This window comes from Panthera onca, chromosome E1 (genome assembly GCF_046562875.1).
Source record: "Panthera onca isolate mPanOnc1 chromosome E1, mPanOnc1 haplotype 2, whole genome shotgun sequence".
Taxonomy (NCBI): domain Eukaryota; kingdom Metazoa; phylum Chordata; class Mammalia; order Carnivora; family Felidae; genus Panthera; species Panthera onca.
In genome coordinates this window covers 44,560,540-44,580,768 of record NC_138352.1, presented here as the reverse complement: position 1 = coordinate 44,580,768, position 20,229 = coordinate 44,560,540, and the positions used below count along the sequence as shown (strand labels likewise).

The window sequence follows — 20,229 nt, the reverse complement described above, 5'->3', positions numbered from 1 at the left end:
CGCCAACTAGACCCCACCCAGGATTGACTCTAAGACTGTGATCAACTTGACCTTCACTGCCCTCCGGCATGAGGCCACCGACCTTTGTCCCACATTTTCCTTATATAAACCTGGAAGTATGGGTGAGAGGAAAACTAGTTGGGCCTTCTGGAATTGAGTTTCCTGTCTTTGTAAAACTTTTAAGTGATAACCTATAACCTTGTCAACATTGTCTTATTGTGAATAGACTTGCAAGTCAACAAATATTTCTTGACTGCCTATCCTGTATAAAGCATGGGGACTGCATATTCAGTGAAATGAGAGAAGAGTCTGTCCCTCAAATATTTGACTGATAAACTAGTACGTCTTATGTAAGTGTGACAATAGGGAAAGCTCTATCTCGGCTAGATAAATAGGTGAGTTTATTATGTATTTTAGCAAGCTTTAACTCCTCCATTGGTAACAGTTCTTTGCACTTCCTAGAGTAGGGGCTAAGATGTGTCCTGGAAACTTTCCTTTTTTGATGCGTATTTTCTAATTATGTCAGGCCTTCCTGAAGGCTATCTTTGACTAGCCTTTTCGGCATGAGTGATGGCAAAGACACTGGCAGGTTTCCAAGCTTTCGCCTCAGTTTGGAGCTTTTCTGAAGTGCTCTGGGTCTACCACAGGGCTAGGTGACAAATACTCACTACCGGACTCTGCAGGCTCCTACCCAGCAGCCGGAGCGCGCCTGCGTACCGCAGCCCCTTTGTTGCTCAGGCGCTGGGGTCCGGCTGCGCCTGCGTGGAGGGCTGGCGCCTACAAGTGCGCTGCACCGCTGGCACCGGCTGGGGGCGAGCAGACCTCGAGCAGCTGCCGCCGTCGCCGCAGCCGTTGCGACCGCCGCAGCGGAGTTCAGAGGGCCCGGAGGTGGGAGACTTCCCACACGGTGGCTGAAATGTCGTCCACTGCGGCTTTTTACCTTCTCTCCACCCTAGGAGGGTACTTGGTGACCTCATTCTTGTTGCTCAAATACCCGACCTTGCTGCACCCGAGAAAGAAGCAGCGATTCCTCAGTAAACACATCTCTCACCGTGGAGGTGAGAGGGGTCCCCAGATCCCGATGGCGGAGGTGGGGGAGGCTCTTTTCCCCACTAGAGCTTAGGGTCCTTTGGAGCTCCGCAAAAGGCAGGCGGGTGGAAATACGTGAGAGTTTGAGGAAGAATGGGGTGTGTGAAAGAGGGTTTTCTGGAGATGAAGGCGATGTGACGGGGAGGTCTGAGGAAAGATAAGGGGTCTTTAGACCAAGGCGGGAGATCTCTCGAGTGCAGCGGTGTCAGGGATTCTGTGAAGGAGGAAGGACTAGGGTGAGAAATAAGGGCAGATGGAGCGTTTCTCGGCAGATGGAAGGATGATCGCAAGGTCCCTTCCTATCAGCGAGGCACCAGGAGGGTGGGGGGAGCGCCGGGCAGAGCCAGGGGTACCCAGCTGGGGCACCTGAATGGACTGCTCCGAGCGGAACCAGTGGCTGAGCTTGTAGGGAGATCCGGGACGACATGCTTCAAGGTTTGAGGAACTGCGTGAACCTGGACCGTGCTGCAGCCTTGGGGCTGGTCCCACCCCTACCCCCGTCTCAGAGCACTGATAATTAAGAAAAGAGAGAAACCGAGTCACTGACCTGGGGACACTTCCCAAGGTCACAATTCGAGTTTGGGCTGGACTGGGACAGAAACTGGAGCATCCTGGTTCCCAAGGCTGCAAGCCTTCCACCAGTTTTGGGTTTGTTTTTGGTTTTTTTTTTTTTTAGCCCCACCCTGCACCTCAGCAATGACACCTGGATTTCCTAAAGACGAAAAGATGATGTCGTTTATGATAGGACTGTGTTTGTTTAAAGAAAAAGAAGTTGTTTCTTGGAAAAGTATCTTACAAAGGAGCCTAGATAGTCCACCCTGTAGTTTACCAAACAGCAGGCCAAATCTTTGCTTCTTCGTTATTGTAGAATAATGTGTCTTTATTTCATTTCAAGCATGATGTGTAAAATGTTGTGAAATTGGATTAAGTCAATTAATTTTAACTGTTAAGAGTTGAATGTTAAACTAGGTTAAAACTGCTTGGAATTTACAGTCTAATAACTTGAAACGGTAAATTCTAGGAGTTTACAGTCTAAAACTTGATGTAGTATCATAACACCTTTTTTAACAAGAATTGGCCAGGAATACAGTTTTAAATATCACAGAAATACATTACCATTCTTCTGTATAATCTGTACAATTTTATGTTAAAAACAGTTCTAAAGAATGACTTCAATAGTTATGCTAGTCTCCTTACTCATGAAAAGCATCAGAGGTTTTAAGCGGCTCACCAGCAAAATGCCATGTTATTGCTTATTTGGTTTATCTGTTTTAATTAGATACATAGTTAAACTATAGGATGACATGACCACTAATGTACCTTCACTCATTAAAACCCCAAACCAGCTTTTAGTGTTTAAATTGTTGCCGTAGAAGCAATTTTCAATGGTAGTAGTCCTTTTATTTTGGAGATAGGCAGTACACATACTACCGTTGTGTTTACTGATATAATTTTTTAAAATAGTTGCTTGTTCTCTTTTAAGTTTGTGTATGTATGTATGTATGTATGTAATTTCTACACCCAGTGTGGGACCTGAACTCATGACAGCAAGATCAAGAGTTGCACCCTCTTCTGACTGAGCCAGCCAGGTACACCATGTTTACTGATTTAAAAAAAAAGAAAAAGGAAACTGTGCTTACTAAAAACCCAAACCAAAAACAAAACTAGATCCTCTAAAAAGCTATCTAAACTGTCATTATGGATGGTCTAGATTTTATTTTAGAATAAATACATGTTAATCTTTGAATTTTTGTGACATTCTACAGGTGAAAAAAAATCAGTACTCTACTGAGGTTAAAATGTGCTAGATGAGCAAAACCAGTATCAAAACCAGGATAAACTGGATTTCCAATGCTCATTTACTGTTGGAAATACTTTAAAAATATTTTTCTCTAGATATTAAGTCATTTCAGTTGTTTAAATTTCACCCTTTATATAGAATTTTCCATTCATTATTTGTAAATATGGCATCAGTATTTGTATATTCAAAGACATATAGCTGAAACTGTCATGAGAATCTTGTTAAATATCTGCAGACTTTAATCTGTTTGCTTATATGACGGTCCTAACGCAATGTGGTAAGTTCCTGTGTTGTTAGTGCTTTTGTTGAGTATGTGCACCAAATAATACAATTGAATTTAGAGTGAATAGAGGACATATTTACTAAAAAATGCTTTGTAACTCAAGATACTAAATTTCTGGAAAATAATAGACGAGGAAGGAGTCTGAAATTTGTCTTGGACACTGCTAATAGCTATCACTAGTCTCCTTGTGTGTATTACTAACATTTGGGCTAATTCTCTCTTACCCTAACTTCAAATACCTGATATTTCATGTAAACTAGATGTATGACCATTCCAAGATTGAAACATTGATCAAGGGGCACCTGGGTGGCTCAGTCAGTTAAGCATCCAACTGTTGGTTTCAGCTCAGGTCATAATCTCATGGTTAGTTAGTTCCAGCCCCGCATCGGGCTCTGCACTTACGGTTTGGAGCCTGCTTGGGATTCTCTCTCTCTCTCTCTCTCTCTCTCTCTCTCCCTCTCTCCTTCCCTGTCCCTCTCTCCCTGTCCCTCCCCACTCATTCTCTCTCTCTCAAAGTTAAATAAAAACATTGATCAAAATATGTGTACAAAGTATATACACCGTGATTGCCATACCTTGTAACCCTTAATGTGTTCTATGTTATGTTTGCTGTAAAAGCATTATCACCTGGGTCAGATTCTGAATCTATACCACTAGTTAGCTTTGGGAAGAAGACTTAGTTTCCTTATTTATAAATGGGGACTGTTTGCTTTGCTTGTCTTTAGGTTGTTATGAGGATTAGGTATATAAAATGTACTTGGGGCACCTGGGTGGTTCAGTTGGTTAAGCTGCCAGCTCTTGATTTCGGCTCAGGTCACGATCTCATGGTTGGTGAGTTCGAGTTCTGCATCAGACACTGTGCTGATGATGCAGAGCCTGCTTGGGATCCTCTCTCCCCCTGTCTCTCTAACCCGCCCCTGACCCCGCGCGCTCATTCTGTCTCTTTCTGTCTGTCTCTGTCTCTCTCTCAAAAGTAAATAAATAAACTTAAAAAAAATCAAAAATAAATAAAATGCACTTTGAAAAGTGTGAAATTGTTTAGAAATACCAATACGGATACGAGAGATCCACATATGTATTTTGCAGTAACTGAGTTGATTGGGAAGGAATAAACTCACCCTATACTTCTGTTTTCAAAGTTTTAGTGAACATACTGCCTTTTACTAAGATTGATTGTCCTTGAAAGAGGAAATTAAGGTTTCAAAAATTAAATGCTGTAGGCTTATTTTATTCTTGCCTCTTTAAAGCATACATTGTATTACATTATATTGTAATAGGATATGTTAATACATCTGGTTTCTTTTCTAGACTGAGTTCTTCAAGGGCAGGTTTCAGATTTTATTAGTGCTTCTGTCTCTCACTTCTAGTACAGATTTTAACACAATTAAAATAATAGCTTATTGTTTGCTAATTATCTACTGCATGCTAGATCCCTCCCATGTGTTTACTAAATTTTTGACCAAAGAACACCCTTTATAACTACAATGTATTGATGAAAAACCAATAAGATCAAAGATACACCCTTCGGATTAAATGGAGAGCAAGAAATACTCTCAAAGTTCATTTTCTTAATTTCTCCATAAAAATATGAATTTTATTAATGTTCTTTGCAATTGCATAAGTAACTCGTTCATTGTAGAAAATTTGGAAAATTTAGAAATGAAAAAAGAAAAAATAATTCCTCAGACTTTACTATCAAAACACAATCTCTGTTAACATTTTGAAGTATATCCTTTAAATACATGTTTTCTGAATCATAATGTATTTACATTTATTTCAGATGCCGACTGAGTTGGATAGAGATACGATTGTAGGAAAGTAGGGAGATAACTTGCTTTAATACTCCTTAATCTGTCTCTGTGAGTCAACTGAATTAAGCAACAGCCCTTTTTAAAAAAGTCTATTTATTATGGTTCAATGGCCAGAGAATTTAAAAAAAAAAAAAAATGACCAACCCATCAAATCTCCACCTTCCTAATCTTTTACCCTTGATCTTGAGGCAGAGTACTGTCACTATCTGGGTATCCTGCCACAGAATGCTTTGGCAAGTGATTAGTTTGCCCTTGGGCACTGGCTGCTGCTGGGTCCTAAACTTTAATTGGTTGTTCAAGGAAGAAATTGAAGCATGGATTTGAGTCTCAAAAGTGTCGTTGGAAATAGCATTCTGGTCGTGCCTGGGTGGCTTAGTTGGTTAAGAGTCTCACTTCAGGGGGCACTTAGGTGGCTCGGTCCATTAAGCCTCCAACTTCGGTTCAGGTTATGATATCATGGTTCAAGAGTTTGAGCTCTGCGTTGGGCTCTGTGCTGACAGCTTGGATTCTGTGTCTCCTTCTCTCTCTCCCTGTACCACCCCCCCCTCCCCCCATCACACTGTATCTCTCTCTCTATCAAAAATAAACATTTTAAAAAATGAAATTATTCAGTAAATCAAACAACAAAGTAAGTTCCTTCTCCATTTCTAAATTCATTTGTTCATTCAACATTTACAGTTCACCTTGGAAACAGTATATATGACTTACATAAGAGCATAAACAGCTTGTAAGGACTGGAGATGGCATATACTAAGAGCATTTCTCAATAGGGGTTCCCTGGAACACTGCAGAATTGTTTCTGTATCTCAAGGAGAAAAAAACTAGTGAAATATGTATTTACAGGTATAAGAAAAATTAAACACATCAATAGCACAAAAGCATAAGATATTCAAATCTGTATATTGATATTCAAATTGTATATTGATAGGCAGCATTTACCAACTAACTACCACATGTATGCTCTCTTTAATTATAAGTGGTTTTTGTTGTGTATCTCGTCATAATTTCAATAATTTTCCTTTGTTTATTTAAACATTTTTAATGTTTATTTCTGAGAGAGAGAGAGAGAGAGAGAGAGAGAGAGAGAGAGAATGGGGGAGGGGCAGAGAGGGAGGGAGACACTGAATCTGAAGCAGACTCAAGGCTGTCAGCATAGAGTCCTTCTCGGGGCTTGAGCTCATGGACCTCGAGATCATGACTTGAGCCGAAGTCGGATGCTCAACCGACTGAGCCAACCAGTAACCAATAATTTTTCTATAATGATATTTTTTATATTTAATTTTTCTAAATCTGAATACAATTTAAGATATATATATATGTAAGATATATATCTTAAGATATATATAATAGATATATATCTTAAATTGTTAAGATATATATAATAGATATATATCTTAAATTGTATTCAGATTTAAGATATATATAATATATAGATATGTATCTTAAAGAATTTTTTTTTTTTAATGTTTATTTATTTTTGAGACAGGGAGAGACAGAGCATGAACAGGGGAGGGGCAGAGAGAGAGGGAGACACAGAATCCAAAACAGGCTCCAGGCTCTGAGCGGTCAGCACAGAGCCTGACACGGGGCTCGAACTCACGGACCGTGAGATCATGACCTGAGCCGAAGTCGGACGCTCAACCGACCGAGCCACCCAGGCGCCCCTAGATATGTATCTTAAATTGTATTCAGATTTAGAAAAATTAAATATAAAAAATATCATTATAGAAAATTTGGTATTGTATTCAGATCGTTCAGCCATTGCCAATAATAAGTATATTTTAGTTTGCTTTGTTAAACAGGAAAGTACTATTAAGTAACTGATAAATGACTCCATTATTAATAAGGCATCAGTAGGAATGAGTGAGCCAGTTGAGTAAATGAGTGAGAAAGAAGTTCTTGTTGAAAGGGCACCTGGCTGGCTTAGTTAAAACATACGACTCTTGATCTCGGGGTTGTGAGTTCAAGCCCCATGTTGGGTGTAGATTACTAAAAAAATAAACTTCAAAAAACAAAAACAAAACAAAAAAACACCTCATTGAAAGGTGAAGAAGATTCCCTGGAAATAGGGACAAGGGAATGAGGGAACAAGAGGTGAAGAGAAAGAACTGATATCCTGATATGAAACATGTTTCAGGGTGCAACTGCAGAATGCTATTTCCTTTATTTTTAATGTTTATTCTTTTTTTAAAGGGAGAGAGAGTGAGAGAGAGAGGGGAAAAGGGGCAGAGAGAGAGGGAGATAGAGGATCTGGAGGTGGGCTCCGTGCTGACAACAGAGAGTTTGATGTGGGACTCAAACTCACGAACTGTGAGATCATGACCTGAGCTGGTCAGATTTTTTTTTTTTTACTTTTTTTTAATGTTCACTTATTTTTGAGAGAGAAAGAGAGAGAGTGGGAGAGGGGCAGAGAGAGAGGGAGACAGAATCTGGAACAGGCTCCAGGCTCTGAGCTGTCAGCACAGAGCCCAACATGGAGCTGGAACCCATGAACCGCAAGATCATGACCTGAGCTGAAGTTTGACGCTTAACCAAATGAGCAACCCAGGCACCCTGTAATTTTTTTTTAACATTTAGCTACTTAGAGAGAGAGAGAGCGCAAGCGCAGAGGGCGGAAAGAGGGAGAGACACAATCCAAAGCAGGCTCCAATCTCCGACGTGAGACTCGAACTCACGAACCATGAGATCATGACCTGAGCCCAAGTTGGTCACTTAACTGACTGAACCACCCAGGCACCCCACAAACCAGGCATTGTTTAAACTGATTGTTGAAGGAAAAGAAAAATTACTGGCAAGTGTGCTTCCATAAATGATATGCTAACTGGAAACAAAAGGAATTCAAAAATTTCATGAAAGAAGAGCTACCACCAAATAATTCCTTGGAGAGGAATGGCATGCTTTTTAATTAGCCCCTTAGTTACTCTTCCAGGCTTTCACCATATGAATCTAACAAGTAATTGGTGGGTATTATCACTGTGGAATTTATCTTCAAGCTTTACAAACAAATACCAAATAGAAGAATATGGGAGTAAGGATCAATATGAACAACTTATCTGTAAAACTGAAATAAAGGTGTTCTATGAATGGCAGCATAGAAGCTGCCACATAGTGGTAAAAAGGATGGGATCTGAAATCATGGCTTATGTTTGAATTGTAGTTCCCCTTGTTGGCTATATGACCATATCCAATTTTTTTCTGGTTGTGGAGTTTTAATGAAACAATATGTAAAGTGCTAAGCACCGTGTATAGATAGCTTCTACGAATTATTAATATCTTGATGGACTTTTCAATATTTTATTTAGTTCTAGCTATTTCAGAAACTTACAAATTCAAAGATCGTAAGTAACAATGTTTTCATGCTCAAACTGTTAGGTTTTAGTGAATTACAATTAAAATTAATATGGAAAGCAGACATAAAAGACAAACATGCAGACTTTGAATGTAAATATTAGTAAAAATTAACTGTGGGAAAATGTATTTCAGAGTACCGAATCGCTATCCTATTTTTTCCCAACCCCAAACCAAAAGATAATTTCAAGTCAAACATACAAACATATTAAGACTCCACGAACCCATCACCCAAATACAATGACTCACAGTTTTTTTTTTTTAAAAGCAACTTCACTTAATATCTTTCATGCATTAATAAAAATTATGTTATTAAATTTCAACCCTTGAGTACACATGACTTTTTTTTAAGCAAATATCTTTTTTTTAAATTTAATTTTATTTTAAGTAACTCTACATCCAGTGTGGGGCTTGCACTCATGACCCTGAGATCAAGAGTCACATGCTGTACCAACTGAGCCAGCCAGGCACCTCAAGTACACATAACTTTTAATATTTTGTGTGACAAATTGGAAGTACACACACAAAACACTTTTGTTGCATATCAAAGTATGATGGTGGTTGTCTTGAGGAAAAGCACTTACTTGTGCGATCATTTGAATTTTGAGCTGAATTAGCCTTGAAAAACTAAAACTGGTTATTCAGACTTGAGTATTTGGCAGATGTGCTCTTGAAAATTATAAAATGAGTCTGTCATTAGAAAAAAAAATAAGCTAGCTGCCTTGTCTGAAGGCAGTGCCAATGATTACATTTGAGTTTTCAAGCAAAAATTAGAAATTTAGAGAACTTGTATCCTCCACTGCAAGCTTCATAGCTTTCTTAAAGATTTTCCTGATGAGATGAGTTTTAACAAATGTGTCTTTAAAATCTGTTGTATAGGGGTGCCCTGGTGGCTCAGTTGGGTTGAGTGTCTGACTTTGGCTCAGGTCATGATCTCAACGGTTTGTGAGTTCGAGCCCCACATAGGGCTCTGTGCTGACAGCTCAGAGCCTGGAGCCTACTTCGGATTCTGTGTTTCCCTCTCTCTCTGCCCCTCTCACACTAGTGCTCTGTCTCTTTCTCTCAAAAATAAATAAACATTAAAAAAAATTAAAACCTATTGTGTAATAAAACATGTGAACATTTAGAAGAGCAGCATGATTCAGTAAATTCGTATTTTCCAAAAGACCAATGCATGGTATAAAAGTATGCATGGGTGAAAGATCCATTCAAAGTTCAAGATGGACCAATGGATTTTCATGTAATAGAGTATGAAAACGTCATTCATATGGTTCAGATTCCATATTGCAACTAACTTTTAAGAAACTACCACTTGTTAAATTTTGGTGCAGTATCAAAAAAGAATATTTCTTGGGGTGCCTGGGTGGCTCACTTGGTTGAGCGTCTGACTTCGGCTCAGGTCATGATCTCACAGTTTGTGGGTTCGAGCCCCGCGTCAGGCTCTGTGCTGACCGCTTAGAGCCTGGAGCCTGCTTCAGATTCTCTGTCTCCTCTCTCTGCCCCTCCCCCGCTCATGCTTTGTCTCACTCTGTTTCTCAAAAATAAATAAATGTAAAAAAAATTTAAAAAAAAAAGAAAAAAAAAAAGAATATTTCTTTTCCAACTGCCTATCTGGGTGAAGGTTGATATACATGTATGAAGCAGATATGAGGATCTGCCATCTATAAAGCCAGGCATTAAAGAGATTTGCAAAAATGTAAAACAATGTCACTCTTATCATTACATTTTTTTTTTGGAAGAGAGTTCATTTTCATAAAATGTTATGTTAACAAAAAAATGTTTTGTTAACATGTAATGGATTTATTGTTATTTCAGGTAAACAAATTTAAAAATTTTATAGTGTGGGCCCCTTGCTGACTCAGTCGGTAGAGTATGTGACTTGATCTCGGAGTTGTGAGTTTGAGCCGCATTTTGGTCATAGAGATTACTTTTTTTAAAAAAAGTTTAAACAATTTTTTAATATTCAATTTCTAATATGTAATTATTAATGGATATAATCCACATAATTAAAAGCTCTTTGAGGTACTCAGTAAAAGAATCCTGAGACTGAAATGGTTGGGAACAGTTTAAGGCAGTAACTCTGGACTGTAAAAAGAATCATTGTAATCTGAAGTGGTAAGAAAGTACTACTTCATGAAGGAGTTGAGAATTGAATTCATTCTGGTATTAAGGTTAAGAAATATTGGGAGGCTGTGGTGAAGAGAATTTTCCAGGTTTCAGCATATATGCCATGTGCTTAAGATTTTGATTCTCCCAACTATTTTAAAAGTAATGCATTTTCATTGTAGAGGGATTGTAAGATATAAAAGAATGCATATTAGAAAAGAAATCACTTGTATTCCAGCCACCTGGAGATAACTGCTATTTGATTTGTTAAGTTAAACTACCAACTGCTTTATTGTGCCAAAAAGCAAAGAAAATGGAAAGACACAGGAAGTCAGCTTGAAGGCTAATGATATTTATTTACTTCGATCTCTTGATGAAGAGGGAAGCTGGTGTCTGCCAAACTTTTCCATTTGAAATTACTCCTTTTTTCTTTGTAATGGATAAGTATTTTTGTAGGGAGGTTCTTTGAAACTACGTGTGTATCCCATTCTTCATCAGACTTTCAGTGTACTTAGTAAAATGGGCTCAATGTTTTCTTTCTTTTTCGGGAGTGGGTTCAACATATTCTGCTTTATTTGATGATTATTGTCATTATTTTGGTGATAACATTGTCCCTGGTTTGGCCAATGAGAACTTTTTCAAACTGGCTTCTGTATCCTTTTAAATTCCTTTTTGGCGCAAAAAGCAGTCAGTAGTTTAACTTATTTAACCTACTAATAACCATTTTAGAGCACTCTTGTCTTTTTTGGTCATATTCTAGAGTGCTTTGTTCTTGAATATTGATTATCCAAATATAACATATTTCTATAGTTTTTATTTTTTTTTATTATTTTTTTTTTTAATTTTTTTTTTTTTCAACGTGTTTTATTTATTTTTGGGACAGAGAGAGACAGAGCATGAACGGGGGAGGGGCAGAGAGAGAGGGAGACACAGAATCAGAAACAGGCTCCAGGCTCTGAGCCATCAGCCCAGAGCCTGACGCGGGGCTCGAACTCACGGACCGCGAGATTGTGACCTGGCTGAAGTCGGACGCTTAACCGACTGCGCCACCCAGGCGCCCCTCTATAGTTTTTAAAACAAACACCAGCTAGATTTTTATTTTTTATTATTTTTCAATGTTTATTTTTGAGAGAGAGAGAGACATAGAGCACAAGCTAGGAGAGGCAGAGAGAGGGAGACACAGAATCCGAAGCAGGATCCAGGCTCTGAGCTGTCGGCACAGACCCTGACATGGGGCTCAAACTCACAAACTGTGAGATCATGACCTGAGCTGAAGTCAGACGCTTAACTGACTGAGCCACCCAGGCGCCCCACACCAGCTAGATTTTTAAAAGTCATTTAATCTATGAAAGAAAATAAAAGTCATTTAACCTCAATAGAGCACTTACTTTTTTTTTTTTTTTTAAAGTTTATTTATTTTGAGAAAGAGAGAGAGCTTGTGTGCACGAGTGAGGAGGGGCAGAGAGAGAGGGAAAGACAGAATCTCAAGCAGGCATCTTGCTGTTAGCACAGAGCCCAGTACAAGGCTGAAACCCACAGACCATGAGATCATGACCACAAGTCCGTTGCTTAACCAGCTGAGCCACTCAGGCACCCCAAAAGAGCACTTACTTTTGAAAAAAAACCTATAATCTTCCTATTTACTTCATCTGCATCAACTCTAGTAACTAAGAGAACCTAAGATCAAAGTAGCTTTTTTCATATGGATATTCTTTTCTCTCTGCTAAACTATGGAGCTTTAGAACATTAGGTTAATATATTCATTTCTTCATACCTTGTGTTTCCATTGATTATTAGTTAGGTTGTCATAAAAATACAATCTAGCAGTATAAAAGAAGAAGAATATTTTAATACTGTCACAAATATGTCGGGGCGCCTGGGTGGCTCAGTCGGTTAAGCGGCCGACTTTGGCTCAGGTCATGATCTCACGGTCCGTGAGTTCGAGCCCCGCGTCGGGCTCTGTGCTGACAGCTCGGAGCCTGGGGCCTGTTTCGGATTCTGTGTCTCCCTCTCTCTGACCCTCCCCCCGTTCATGCTCTGTCTTTCTCTGTCTCAAAAATAAATAAACGTTAAAAAAAATTTTTTTAATAAAAAAAATAAAAATAAAAAACAAATATGTCCAGACGGTATTGTATGTAAAACATGTTAATGGTAATACTTGAACAGTACCCTAAACTTGAAGTGTTTCTTTTTGTTAAGAAGAAATTGTTTTCTGAAGTATTTGGAAAAATATTTCCTAAGTATTTGACCTGTGCATTCCATTAATTAGTAATACTGAAATCTTTTAGTTTTAAAATATTTTAAAACTTGTGGCTAGCATGTTATGTTAATTGATTTTGCCTAGTATATATAATATACTGTGTCCTTTTTGTTATTGCAATACTATTCATTCATTAGTCAATGGACATTCACCAAGCACTAATTACTAGTAATAATAATAGCAGTGATCCTTTACTTTTACTGAATTTTCACTATAGTAAAATCTTGGATTGTGAGCAACTTGTTCTGCAAGTGTTCTGCAAGACAAGCAAACATTTATAATAAATTTTAGTTTGATAAATGAGCAATGTCTTGCAATACGAGTAGTACATGACACTGAATGTCACAATTGAGCTAGTGGTCTTTGAAATTTACTTTGACATATGAGTGTTTTGGATTATAAGCATGTTTCCCGAATGAATTATGCTTGCAAACCAGGGTTTTACTGTATTTCATTGAACCTAATGCCATTAGTTATAAAGTGCACATTTTTAATGTGCTGCTAAGAAAAAATCTTGTCAAATAAACTAGTACATACCATCCATTGTAAAATCACCCTAGCTTCAGAGATATTAAAAAGGGGAAAACTATCATGTTTTAAAATTGTTGACATAGGCACTTGACAGTGTTAATTCATTTAATTACAGCAATCCTATGAGACAGGTGCCATCATTAACCTCATTCTTTTTTTTTTTTTTTAAGATTTTATTTGGCAGGAGGGGGTGCGGCAAGGGAGGCTGCACCTGGCTGGCTCAGTCAGTAGAGCATGTGAGTCTTGATCTAGGTCTTGAGTTTGAGCCCCACGTTGAGGGTAAATTTACTTAATTAAAAAAAAATCTTTTAATTATATATTTTTTTAAGTAATCTCTACCCCCAATGTGGGGCTCAAACACACAACGCTGAGATCAAGAGTCAATGCTCCACTGACTAAGCCAGCAGGCGCCCCTCATTTTTATAAAGAAGCTCAGCCACTGAGAGGTTATGTAGCTTTTACCAAGGTCATGCAAATATCAAATAATTTGAGAACAAAGATCCTAACTCCACCCTCAACTACTACCCTATACTGCCTTCAGCCAGGGTGATTAAACCAGTCACTTCTTTTCAGTTAATTCTGAGGAAAAGGAGGAGCCAGGTTAATAATTTATGCTGTAGTATAATAAATGTCTTTATTAGAGAAATGCGTAATAAAGTATGCGCGTGCAGAGGAGAGATAGTTTAACCCTTTCTGAGGAGGTGTATATGTACCGAGTCCTCTTCTGTCAAGATATTGTAGCTTAAAAATCATGTTTAGGTTCTTCTAACCTTTCTGTGTTGCTGTGGCTTTGTTTTAATCTTTCATTCGTCCTGGTGCAGCCAAAAAATAAAAATAAAAAAAAAATCAAAATACCATTACATTCTTTCAAACACTTATGATGTCTTCATAGTATATAGACATCAAGATTCACTAGATGTATCTTATTAAAGTGAATTTCTAGAAAAATAAAAAGTTCAAATTAGCTAAGTAAATGAAGTTTAAATGGAATGTTTTCACAGGTGCTGGAGAAAATTTGGAGAATACAATGGCAGCCTTTCAGCAGTAAGTATATAAAAAGGTATTCTTTTACAGTTTATCTTTATGATAAAGATTCACAAAGTGAAGATAGTATACACATAGCATCCACTTGTGACAGTTGTTTCTATTTTATTAAAATTGCTTTTTTTTTTTTTTTTTAATTTAGCTAGTCTGAAGTGTTACAAAGAGTGTTTGGCTTCTGCATAACTGAAAAACTAGATCAGAGTTGTGGGTAATCAAAAGATACTATAGTTCTAAAGCTGAAAGAAGACATTTGTAACAAGGAACATACTGTGTGTAATGCTAATTAGTCTTGGAGAGAAAGAGAAAAGGAGAAAATGAAACAACTGTTAACACTGATTGCTGCTTATGAATAGGGTTATGTGTCTACCCTGTAATTCTTCTACAGACCTGAACCTATAATCTGGTCTTTCTTGTTTGAAGCTTTATGAGTGCTGATCTTATTTTTCTGAATAAGATAAACTTTTTTCAGTGTTTCAATTATTCATATTTCACATAGATCTCTTTTAGGGCATCTCACAGAGAAGCAGCAGGAGAGACAGGAATGAAAGCTGATTGATACCTTGTTCTTTGTCTTAGAGTAAATGATCATCATCAGTCTATGGTAATGGTGAAAACACTGTTTTATTTTCTCTGGAAAATAAGGCAGGGAATATGAAAAGTTAAACCCCATGGAAGACATTACCTTTCCATATTTAGTAAGAAAAATATTTTCTTATATATTTATTCAGCCATGTTTATGCATACAAATGGGGCTAAGAAATCAGGAGAATTTGGCTTAAGTTTTTGTTCTGTTTCTGTTTGTCATCATTCAAAGACACCTTAAAATGTAGATGTGGCTGGCTGACTCAGTCAGTAGAGCTTGTGACTTTTTATCTTGGGGCTGTAAATTCGAGCCCCACTTTAGGCATAGAGATTACTTAAAAATAAAAATAACAAAAAACACCTTAGAGTTTATTTTTCCTGTTATCAGGTCCAAATGTACTGGTTTTCCATATTCTATTTCATCTAAATCCTGTCTTCCTGTGTTTGTCATTGTTTATTCTTCCTGTTCTACAATACAGTGCATTTGTCTATAATCCCCAAATTCTCTTACATCTCTAAAAATGCAAAAACTTTCCTCCTGTCTGTGGAAAAACCTTTCCAGACTCATTTAAATTACTCTAAGTTAAAAAAAATCAACGAATCACTTTATTTGTACAGTTTACACTGAGATGCATATTGGGTATGTACCCAATATACTATGATTTATCAAATATTTGATGCCTGGGATGTAGTGATATATATAATATCTGGGGGATAAATGCTTATAACTTTGAGTGATTCTAAGCATTCTTTATGTTTAAAGTATATTGTTTTGTAAGTTTTTCTCCATATTTTTGGTTAAATTTTTACCAACCACCCTTATTTATAACATTAAAATACTTGGTTAGAATAAACTATTCCTAAGGATACTGTATTTGTATAATAAGTTATTTATAAAGATGGAATGTAAATAATTTTATCTTTGAAGACTGTGATCGTCTGGTAAGTTTTTTGATGTTCAAAGAATGTCTGATTTAGGTGGTTTTTACTTGATAGATACAACATTACATTTACTATGTTTAGTTGTTGTTTGTCTTTTTATTTTCTTTGTTCATTTGTCTTATTTCTTAAATTCCACATATGAGTGAAATCATATGGTATTTGTCTTTCTCTGTCTGACTTATTTCACTTAGTATTATACTCTCTAGGTCCATCCATGTTGTAAGTGGCAAGATCTCATTATTTTTTATGGCTGAGTAATATTCCACTGTGTGTGTGTGTGTGTGTGTGTGTGTGTGTGTGTGTGTGTGTTGTGTGTGTGTTGTGTGTGTGTGTGTATCACATCTTTATTCAGTCATCTGTTGATGGACATTTGGGTAGCTTCTATATCTTGGCTATTGTGAATAATGCTGTAATAAACATAGGAGTGCATATATCTTTTTGAATTACCCATTTTATTTGGGTAAATATCCAGTAGTGGAATTACAGGATCATATGGTAATTTTATTTGTAATTTTTAACTTTTTAAGGAACCTCCATATTGTTTTCCACAGTGGCTGTGCCAATTTGCATTCCTACCCACAGTGCACAATGGTTGCTTTTTCTCTACATCTTTGCCAACACTTGTTTCTTGTGGGGTTTTTGTTTTGTTTTGTTTTTTTATTTTAGAGAGAGAGAGCAAGTGGAGAAGAGGGGCAGAAGCAGTGAGAGAAAGAGAGAGAGAGAGAGAGAGAGAGAATCTTAATCAGGCTCCACACTCAGCATGCAGCCTGAGAGAGAGAGAGAGAGAGAGAGAGAGAGAGAGAGAGAGAATCTTAATCAGGCTCCACACTCAGCATGCAGCCTGATGCAGGGCTTAATCCCACGACCCTGGGATCATGACTTGAGTTGAAACCAAGAGTCTTATGCTCAATCCACTGAACCACCCAGGTACCCCATTTCTTGTGTGACTTGTCTTCTGACAGGTGTGAGGTGATATCTCATTGTAGTTTTTATTTGCATTTCCCTGATGATGAGTGATGTTGAGCATCTTTTCGTGGGTCTCTTGGCTATCTGTATGTCTCCTTTGGAGAAATGTCTTTTCATATCTTCTGCTCGTTTTTTAAAAAATGTTTTATTTATTTTTGGGAGAGAGAGACAGAGCATGAGTGAGCGATGGGCAGAGAGAGAGGGAAATAGAGAATCTGAAGTGGACTCCGCACTGACAGCAGAGAGCCTTATCTGAGGCTCGAACTCGTGAACCACGAGATCATGACCTGAGCCAAAGTTGTATGCTTAACCGACTGAGCCATCCAGGTGCCCCTTTTCTGCCCATTTTTAAATTGCATTATTTGGGTTTGGGGGTGTTGAGTTGCATCATATTTTACATATTTTGGATACTAACCCTTTATTGGATATGACACTTGCAAATCTTCTCCCATTCAGTAGGTTGCCTTTTAGATTCGTTGATTATTTACTTAGCTGTGCAGAAGCTTTTTATTTTGGTGTAGTCCCAATAGATTAATTTTGCTCATGTTTCTCTTGTATGAGGAGACATATCTAGAAAAAATGTTTCTAAGGCTAATGTCAAAAATATTATTGCCTAGGTTTTTCTCCTAGTTTTATGGTTTCAGGCCTCACATTTAGTCTTTAATCCATTTTGACTTTATTTTTTGTGTATGATGTAATAAAGTGGCCCAGTTTCATTCTTTTGCATGTAGCTGTCCACTTTTTCTGCACCATTTGTTGAAGAGACTGTCTTTTCCCCAATAAGCTTAATTTTAACCTCTTTTTAAGATTTGTTGCTGGTAGTGGTTTTTGTGTTTTGTTTTATCTTATGTATGTATCAGTGCTCTTGCTATCAATCAATACTTTTGTTTTCATTTAGAAATATTCTGTTAGTTCCTTAACTAATATTCTATTAGTTCTTAACTGCTAGGAGTTGTTTTTTTTTTTTAAATAGCTGCTTCATGAGCAGCAAGAAAAAATCATGTAAACATACTATTTTCAAGGTACAGTATATTTAAAAGGAGTTATAATATATAACCGGCAAAAGATAGATACTGTGCTTAAGTACGGTATATCTTTGATAGGATAAGTAGTTGAGAGAGAGATAGTAAAAATATAATGAACAGCTAAAATTTAGATCTTATTTATGTGCATGTGTAGACATACACTTTACAGAGCATATATATTATGACACAGAAGTGAAGAGAAGAAGATATTAAAGAAAATATAAATAGTTGGTCGGGGAAGCCTGGTTAAGATTCACCAGAAAATTGAGGGGCGCCTGGGTGGCGCAGTCGGTTAAGCGTCCGACTTCAGCCAGGTCACGATCTCGCGGTCTGTGAGTTCGAGCCCCGCGTCAGGCTCTGGGCTGATGGCTCGGAGCCTGGAGCCTGTTTCCGATTCTGTGTCTCCTTCTCTCTCTGCCCCTCCCCCGTTCATGCTCTGTCTCTCTCTGTCCCAAAAATAAAAAAAAAAAAAAAAAAAAAGATTCACCAGAAAATTGAAAAGATACCAGGACTAGAAGAGTTATCATTTGGTACAGAGGAAGAAGCTATTTTTAAAATGTGAAGTGTTTGGGTGCCTGGCTGGCTTAGTTGGTAGAGCATGCAACTCTTGATCTCTGGCTGTGAGTTTGAGCCCCACATTGGGTGCAGAGATTAGTCAAAAAAAAAAAAAAAAAAAAAAAAAAAAAAGGAAGAAAGAAAGAAAGAAAGAAAGAAGGAAAAAAAGAAAGAAAGAAAAGAAAGAAAGAAAGAAAGAAAGCGGAAAAAATGTGCAATATTTCAGATTAAGATGTGAGGCTATGCAGACAAGATATGTCTAGGAAACTGAAAGGACCTTTAAGAATGTATGGAAAATTAATTCATTATAGTGGGGCTAAAGAAGTAATTAGGACTGACAAAGAAATAATTGCATCTCACAATTGCTTCCTTGCTTGCTTGCTTGCTTTTTCTTTCTGTCTTTATTTTTTGCATCTCACAATTTACAAAACGTCCTGTAATGTGGTTTATAAAATGCTTTCACAAACACCTTAGGTTATGAATATAGCTCCTCTGTGATTCCTTTGGTAGCAAGAATCCTTCCATATTGATCTCTCAGTCCCTAACACCTAGTTCTGGTGCTAATAGACTTACCAGTTGCTTACCAAATGATACATGGAATGGGGAACTTAAGAACAAAGCAGAATATTAACAGAAGACAGATGAAGGAGACAGAACCCCATCCATAATAAGCATAGAACCAAAAACTAAGGAACTGTAATACACACACACACACACACACACACACACACACACACACACACACATTTACTAAGCCCTTGAGTATATAAAATCTGGCTCCTAAGAGGTAATAAAACTAGGTTATTAAACCAGGCCGCCTTTGTAAATACCCACGGGACAATTTGATTCCCATGGTATTAACATGAATGGTAAAAGTAAGAAACAAATTGTTTTAGCAATAGCTGGAAGTGTAAGTTGGCAGGCAGTCAAAGTAATTAATCAGTGACCTGGTTCTCATGCTATGTTTTTCAGAATATCTAATTAATACAGTACTAATTTCTCATCTATGAAATGGAAATAATAATAAACCCCAATGTTGTGAGGAATTAAAGAGATTCAAATAAATTCCTTAATATAGGGTCTGTTTTAAGTTGTTATGTATTGTTTCTCTGGAATTTCAAGTAATTTCATATCTTTTAGAGCTAGAGTTTTTATTTCTTTTTCTGGTAGTATTGAAGCCTTGGCTTCCTTTTTTCTATGTTTGTAATCAGCTTGTTAGAAATTCAGCTATATTATAAAAAGAAAGAAATTCAGCTATAAAATATCTAGTGCTTCAATTGAAGTAGATGCATATTGTTATTTATGGAAAATTTTGAAGGCCAAAGTAATAAAAAAAATTTCCTTTTTCTTGCTATTTTCTAGCTATTTCTGTATCAAATTTGGGATAATTTTATTAGGATAATTTACAAATTGTCCTGGATGCACTTACTATTGCTCTGAATTTTTATTAGCTTATTAATAAGAGATAAGCATACAATAAGTGGAAAATATTTTTTATACGAATTCCTAAACATTTCTAAAAATAGCCAACATTTCAGCTAATGGCAAGCTTAATACTTAGATTTCTTAGGTAGAAGGTATAATTTTTTTTTAATACAGGAAAATATAGTCTCTGCTCTTACTCTCCCTTCACATACTCAGAAAAAAATAACAAAAGAAAAGAAAAAGAAAGGAAGATATGTACAAGCCCAAAAATTAGTAGTAGCAATTTTTTTTAGTTATATAAAGGATTTTGGGGTTTTATTTCAAAACTGTTTGCTGGCTGTATATATTGCTTACAGTTTCTACATTTTTTATTCTTTTTTAAAAAAACTGAACACAATAACAACAACATTTAAAGAAATTTAAAAATACAGAAAAGTAATTCTATGAACCTAAAATCTGTT

At 37.0% G+C, this 20,229-nt stretch overlaps 1 protein-coding gene across 2 annotated transcripts in view; it reads left to right on the top strand.

Moving 5' to 3' along the window:
* Window positions 1–796: 796 nt before the first annotated feature.
* GDPD1 (glycerophosphodiester phosphodiesterase domain containing 1) overlaps window positions 797–20,229 on the top strand; it is a 49,681-nt gene continuing 30,248 nt past the window's right edge. Inside the window, exons 1-2 of one of the 2 annotated variants that reach the window (XM_078437370.2) lie at window positions 797–1,058; window positions 14,231–14,273. In XM_078437370.2, coding sequence (XP_078293496.1) covers window positions 917–1,058; window positions 14,231–14,273 — 185 coding nt within the window. In that variant the 5' untranslated portion in view covers window positions 797–916. Of the gene's footprint in view, window positions 1,059–2,597; window positions 2,679–14,230; window positions 14,274–20,229 lie in introns of those variants that run through there. The other variant, XM_078437371.2, reaches the window with a different exon arrangement.